Source organism: Vigna umbellata, chromosome 2 (genome assembly GCF_029865625.1).
Source record: "Vigna umbellata cultivar VRB3 chromosome 2, Vumbellata_1.0, whole genome shotgun sequence".
NCBI classification, from domain to species: domain Eukaryota; kingdom Viridiplantae; phylum Streptophyta; class Magnoliopsida; order Fabales; family Fabaceae; genus Vigna; species Vigna umbellata.
In genome coordinates, this window is record NC_142166.1 from 6,565,621 (window position 1) to 6,572,290 (window position 6,670).

The following is a 6,670-nucleotide window of genomic DNA, read 5'->3' on the forward strand; positions in this document are numbered from 1 at the left end:
CAATTTTTACTCAAATATGTAGTGACAATGCATTTAAAACCATTCATAAAAAAAAGCAGTAGATTGTTTATTTTGATTAATTCAAAAAATATTTTATCTTACCTATTATTCATTATTAGTTATATATTGGTTAACTAATACCAACTAAATAATTTACCATACAACTACTACTAATATTATCATTAAACCTAAAATTTAAACATCTAAAAATCACGCTACTTTACACTATATAATAAATTAAAATATCAATGCACCTTCTTATATACCATTTGAACTTTACTTATCATTTAAAATTTTTACTGGAAAAAATAACAATATATATTGTAATTATTTTATACAATTAAAAATAACTATGAAATGAAAAAAATAAAATAAGAATCATCTTCAACTAAACTAATCTGTGCTTGATTTTCCTCGCCAAGTTCTTCTTTTTACCCTCTTCCTAATCGTCGATTCCCTAAAAAACCCTAACCACAAAACGCCCCCAATTGAAAATCCAATCTTTCATTTCAACGTTACTCTATATCACATTTCAAATTTCTCGAGCAATAGTTTCGATTGCTTCGCCAGCATGACGGCGTCCAACAAGAGAAACTACAAGGAGAAACCAATTCGCCGCAAGTAAGTGATACCCAAATTCGCATTCATGTTTTTCTTTTGATACAAACACTTGTTGATTGGACAAGGGGTTACGTAATGTTTGTGTGTAATGTCGTATTTATGCAGAGAAGAAAAACCGGAAGAACCGGAAGTGCCAAAATACAGAGATCGAGCTAAGGAGCGAAGAGAAGATCAAAATCCTGATTATGAACAAACTGAACTTGGGTTTCATGCAGTTGCTCCACCTGGTACTGTGGATCTTCGGTAAAGTTTCGTTTCGCCTTTTTTCCCAATTAAAGCACTCGAAAGGAAGATAAACAAGCTGTTTTTTGTTTTTGTTTTTTGGGATTGCTCATTAACTATGTTACGGTATTGTGTAGGTCATCTGATGCGCACAAGTTATCTATTGAGAAGAGCAAGTACCTTGGAGGTTTGTATTGTTCTATTATTTGTTTTCTTCGTCGCTCTGGTGAACTTTAAAGGTTTGAAGCCCCTTTCTGTTGTTGTGTAAAGATTGCTGCTTTCTGTAGTAGATTTTCTTTCTTGGAGGGTTTGGTATAAGCGAATTATTTTGACTTGTGCTTACTTTGAAACGTAAGCATAAGATGTATTGAAATTCAGGATTCAGTAACTTTCAATTGTGGAATTTATCCTGAACATAGATGGAAGCGATTATAAATTTCAGTATCTTAGACCTGATGTCTAGTGAACAGGTTTATAGGTCCTTCGAATTTAGAATTCCCTGTGCCACGTGCCTCCATGTTCTTTTCCTTTTTTGATGTATGTTATTTTATTCTTGTCTATGTTATGATTTTCTTGTATTATAAAGGAGTGTTTGTTTGCAAGCCTGATTGTGGAGTCATTGTATTTGTGAATGATCTTTGCTTTAGCTAAAAAAATGTGCTTATATTGGAATGTTTGTGCTAATAAATCTTGTTGCCTTTACTAATATTGGTTAGGCGATGTGGAGCACACACATTTGGTCAAAGGTTTGGATTATGCTTTGCTGAACAAAGTAAGAAGTGAGATAGAGAAGAAACCAGATGCTGGGGATGATACTGATGGGAAATCAAGGTAAGCTAGAATCAGAATTTTCAGTAATCATTCTGGGTTTATTTATATTTAACTTAAGACTATAAGATATCGTCAAGGTAGAGCATATATTCTTTGACAATCCTCACCTGAGCTAGCGTTTGGGGTTGTGGTAGACCTAACCCAATTTAAGTGGATTGTACTTCTATGGATTAAAGCATTTTTATAATTTCTTAATTTTTTTCTAATAAATTATGTTTTTAATATGCGTAGTGTTTTTCTGCAGGTCAACAAAGGAAGATCAACAAGTGTCAATTCGTACAGCAACTGCTAAGGTTCTTATGTAGACCTGTATAGAATAGGAACTGGATAATACTTCTTTAGCAATTTAAGTTCTGATATTCTAGCTGCTAGTTTATGAATTTTTGGACCCATTGGTATTAATGCCTTTAATATTTGTTTCAGTCAGTTTATCAGTGGATCGTCAAGCCTCAAACAATCAGTAAGACAAATGAAATGTTCCTCCCTGGTCGAATGACATTTATTTATAACATGGTGAGAATTTCCATTTTGCTAACAAAATTTCTGGTTTTGAGAACTCATTTAAGTTGTGCTATTGTTTGCTTGTACTCTTATATTATCCTAGAATTGGTGTGGGTGTCTAATAGCATGCCAGTGTGCTTTACTTGCGTCCCAAAAAATGAACATTCGGCAGTCCACTAATCTAATGTCTTGGAATGCCTTTTTCCCGTATGTGTGTGTATATATCTTATATGTTATGTGAGATATGAGAGAAGTGAATATTGGGTGTTGGATTTGTAAGAACAGTCAATACTTGAAATTAAACTGTGAAGATATTTTATTAAAATAGCATAATGTTATGGTTGTATTACAAATTTGATATGTTTTTCCAGTATTGTAGACTAGCCAATTTAAAATCCTCATGACAATAAGTCATGCGATGTTAACCTGTGGCTAGTACTACATGTTGGATTTGTCTTTATTTTGATTTGGATATGCTTTAATAATGCGATTCCTGAACATTATAATACCTGTAGTAAAAACTAAGAAGGGAACTGAGAGTTCTTCAGTCCACCTTAGGGATTAGCTATACTAAAATTTGGGTGATTATTTTGTTTGTAAGTTCTGGGTTAAAACTAATGTCTTTGTTCTGGTTGATCCAATCCTTGTAGATTATTCTTTTAATTCTCTGAAAACAATTTTCTGAAAAATTCTTATTTTTTAATATGGTAGGAGGGTGGATACCATCATGATATTCCAACAACCTTGCATCGTAGTAAAGCTGACTGTCCAGTGCCAGAGGTTTATGATCTTGCCGATTCCCTTTTGACATGTGCTCTTTTGCATCAGACTACTAGTCTATATATATGAACTTTGCTAGTTTAACTTTGCTCTTATGTTGCACAGGAAATGGTTACAGTTAATGTTGATGGATCCGTTCTAGATCGAATTGCTAAAATAATGTCATATCTTCGTCTTGGTTCTTCTGGGAAGATCCTAAAGAAGAAAAAGAAGGAAAAAGATGCAAAAGGTAATACTGCATTGACAGATAATTTGGGAGTCTAGGTTATTATCTTATAGATGCAAGTTGATATTGGTTCATGCAATTTTCTTTACAACAATGGTTTTGTAAGTTGGGGTGCGTTTCTATATTTTTGTTATTTAATGCAAACTATTTGTTGATTTTGTTCACAACCTTGTTTATATATGTGCATAAATATGATTTAGGTTAAAATTAAACTGTAAATTTTTCTGAGGTTTGAGTAGCACAGGTCAGTGGATGGGGGCATTCCTCGTTTGTTCTCCATGCTAAAAAAAAGACTACGCACAAAACCTTTGTTTTGCATGGAGACATCAATAGATAATTTCAAAATATCCATCAAGGCAATAACTGCACAGGAATAATGAAAATGACACTGAGAGAAAGAAAAGAAAAAAAAATCAGAACACCTGAAAATGCCTGACAAATTTTATATGATATAGATGACCAGGAAGATGATGGATGGCAACATTCATTGTATCCTTTCTTGCATGATCTTTTAAAAGTAAAAGTTAACAGGTTCCTGGAACTCTCCTTTTTTTCTGTGCAGGGAAGATTTTGGCCGTTGGTAATGGATATGACAAAGAGGATAAGCCATCAAAGGTTGAAAGTGGAGCAAAACATCAAGCTGAAAAAGAAATAATCCCACCTCCTCCGCCTCCCATAAAGAAAAATCCTCTTCATTCAAGAGAGAAACAAGGCCCAGCTGTTGCTAGGGATGATGACATTTTTCTAGGTGATGGTATTGACTATGATGTACCTGGTAAGGACTTGAGCCAAACTCCTGTCTCCGAGGACATGGAAGAGTCTCCTAGGAACAAAGAAAAACCTTCATATTTCGAAGAACCTACTTATGGTCCTGTCCCACCTTCGATGCTTCCCCAAGGGTGGCAAGAAACTGTAAGTTAGTGCTGTGTATGAGTAGGTTTGAATTGTGGGTATGCTTGGTGAAAATGATTGGAAACAAATTTCTCTGTTTCATCATTACTTAGAATTTTGTATAGACTTTGAACTATTAAGAAAATTTATTTATTGGTGCTTCCTCATTTAGCTTTGTTCCGCTTGAATTATGTTTGATGGTGTATTGAGTTTCTCTTTGATTTCACTTTGTCGTCACAGAATGGATACGATGTAATGCAAACACAAGCCTTGGCTGGCGGTTACCAAGGAGAGTGGCAAGAGTACCAGTATGCTGAACAATTGGCTTACCCAGATCAATATCTTCAACCAAATATGCAGACCTATGATGTGCAAGGAGGTGTAAATCTTCCACAAGATCCACGCTTTATGACACAAGAAGAGAAGGACCGAGGTTTGGGATCAGTGTTTAAGCGAGATGACCAGAGACTTCAACAGCTGAGGGAGAAAGATGCCCGTGAAAAAGATCCCAACTTCATTTCAGAGAGTTACTCTGAATGTTACCCAGGATATCAAGAATATAACCGTGAGATAGTGGACAGTGATGATGAAGACGACTTGTCCAAAATGGATATGGGTGGTAGGGTAAGTAACATCTGGTTCAATTGCATTTCTTTTTACATAGTTTCAAATGGTGTACAACATGCCACAACGACCATTATATACTATTTTTTTTGTGAAAAAAAAAGTTCTTGGGAAAAAATGATAAATTTGCTTGTTTTGGGTTATTGTTGTCCAGTTAGAAATGGGCCAAGTGAAAATTTACAATATTGAAATGTGTGTTCTCAACAGGCAAAGGGTCGCCTTCATAGATGGGACTTTGAAACTGAAGAGGAATGGGCAACTTACAATGAGCAGAAGGAAGCAATGCCAAAAGCTGCATTCCAGTTCGGTGTGAAGATGCAAGATGGCCGGAAGACCCGAAAGCAAAACAAGGACCAGAAGCTCAATAATGATCTGCACAAGATCAATAAGATACTTGCCAGAAAGAAGATGGAAAAGGACACAAATGGAGAGGGGGGCCACCATTATGATGATGAACCGACACCTGGAAAGAAGCTTCGAATATGAGTTCTAGTCACCATATTGTAATGTTAATAGAATGAGATGAGAATTGCGTTTATATCTCAAGATGATGGATTAGTATGATCAATTTTTCTCCTTTAATGGAAATCTTATTCATGTTTTCTATGAAAATAAATAGCAATAAGATCAACCCAATGTGTTAAATGATGTTGAGTCTAATATAAGCAAGTGTTTATTTATGGAAAATGATAGAACCTTGAAATCTTTTTCGGAGGCTTGGAAAATTTAACTCAGTATGGTGAAGTTTGACCACCCTATGATAGAGAGAAAGAGATCAGCGAGGAACATTGGGTAATCTTTGATCATTATCTACCATGTGCGAGCGTGGATCCAGCACTCCATGGTGTCGTAGATGAGTATAGAAAGCATTATTACAGGTAAACAAACCGAGTTCGTTCGCCTTTATCTTGTTCATAAGAGTGTCTCACCTTATTTTGACTCTTTTGAAAACATGTACTTCTGAGTGTTATTACTCTTCCTAAATGATTCACATTAGAGTGTTCTAAGCTTTTGAGTATATCATATCTATATAGCACGATTCAAAGGCAATCATATTGTATTTCTATTAGTTAAATATTTTACCTTTAAAGAAAAGCGGTATATTGGCTGTGTCCTACATTTTCATTGTAGTGTTTGGAATTACTAATTTTGCTCGCAAAGAAGTAATTTTAGAAGGTTAGTTTTGTTACTAAATAAAATAACAAGTTAGTTCTAGAAGTTGGGAAAAAGAGTTATTGAATAGATATTTTAAAAGTGCTTTGAAATATTTTTGCAGTTATTCAATTGAAATTGTATACCGTGTTTCCATAATAACGGATGGCCAACCTGAAAAGCAACGTGGGATGACAGTAGTCTTAAGTATAATATTTAATTAAGATTATTGGTAAGCTTTAATTACGGTAGTCTTAAGTAACATTAAGTATAACATTTAATTAAGATTATTGGTAAGCTTTACTTATTAGATGATGGATCGTGATTACGATCTTGCTAATCATAAGTTTATTTCAATTTTTATAAATAAAAGTCAAAGGTAAAAATTGTTAATTATAAGTCCATTTCAATTCTTATGAATAAAAGTCAAAAGTAAAAAGGTAGGTGATTGCATTTATTATGAATTTAGTATTTTACGGTGATTCTTATCAGTTAAATTACTAACTTGAGTGTCGGACTGTCTTTGACAGATACCCGCCTGTATGATTTAGAGTTCAGACACTAAGAAAGTGAAATGAAGTTAACCAAAAATGTTTCAAGATAACCTAGGATGACATGAAGAAAGTGTGAAGGAGTGTTTTGTAACGATTATCGACTCTACACCCAAAATATTTTGGAGTCCACCGTGGGATTGAGAGATCTAGAGGGAGACCCAATGGTGGCCACGAGAAACATAAACTTGGAGGACCTGACCGAAATGATCAGAGCGCTACAACAACATATGTTGAAAATGCAGCAATGTTACGAAGATTATCAATCCTT

General features: G+C 34.5%; 1 protein-coding gene across 1 annotated transcript; it reads left to right on the top strand.

Annotated features, from left to right (window-relative positions):
* The first annotated feature begins 412 nt into the window (after nt 1–412).
* SMU2 (RED family protein) lies at nt 413–5,327 on the top strand. The gene is made up of 11 exons (XM_047308920.2): nt 413–621; nt 727–864; nt 981–1,030; nt 1,560–1,674; nt 1,919–1,967; nt 2,098–2,187; nt 2,887–2,955; nt 3,061–3,184; nt 3,744–4,093; nt 4,313–4,696; nt 4,904–5,327. The coding sequence occupies exons 1-11, from the start codon at nt 572–574 to the stop codon at nt 5,180–5,182; spliced, it is 1,698 nt and encodes a 565-aa protein (XP_047164876.1). The 5' UTR covers nt 413–571; the 3' UTR covers nt 5,183–5,327.
* The last annotated feature ends 1,343 nt before the right edge of the window (nt 5,328–6,670 follow it).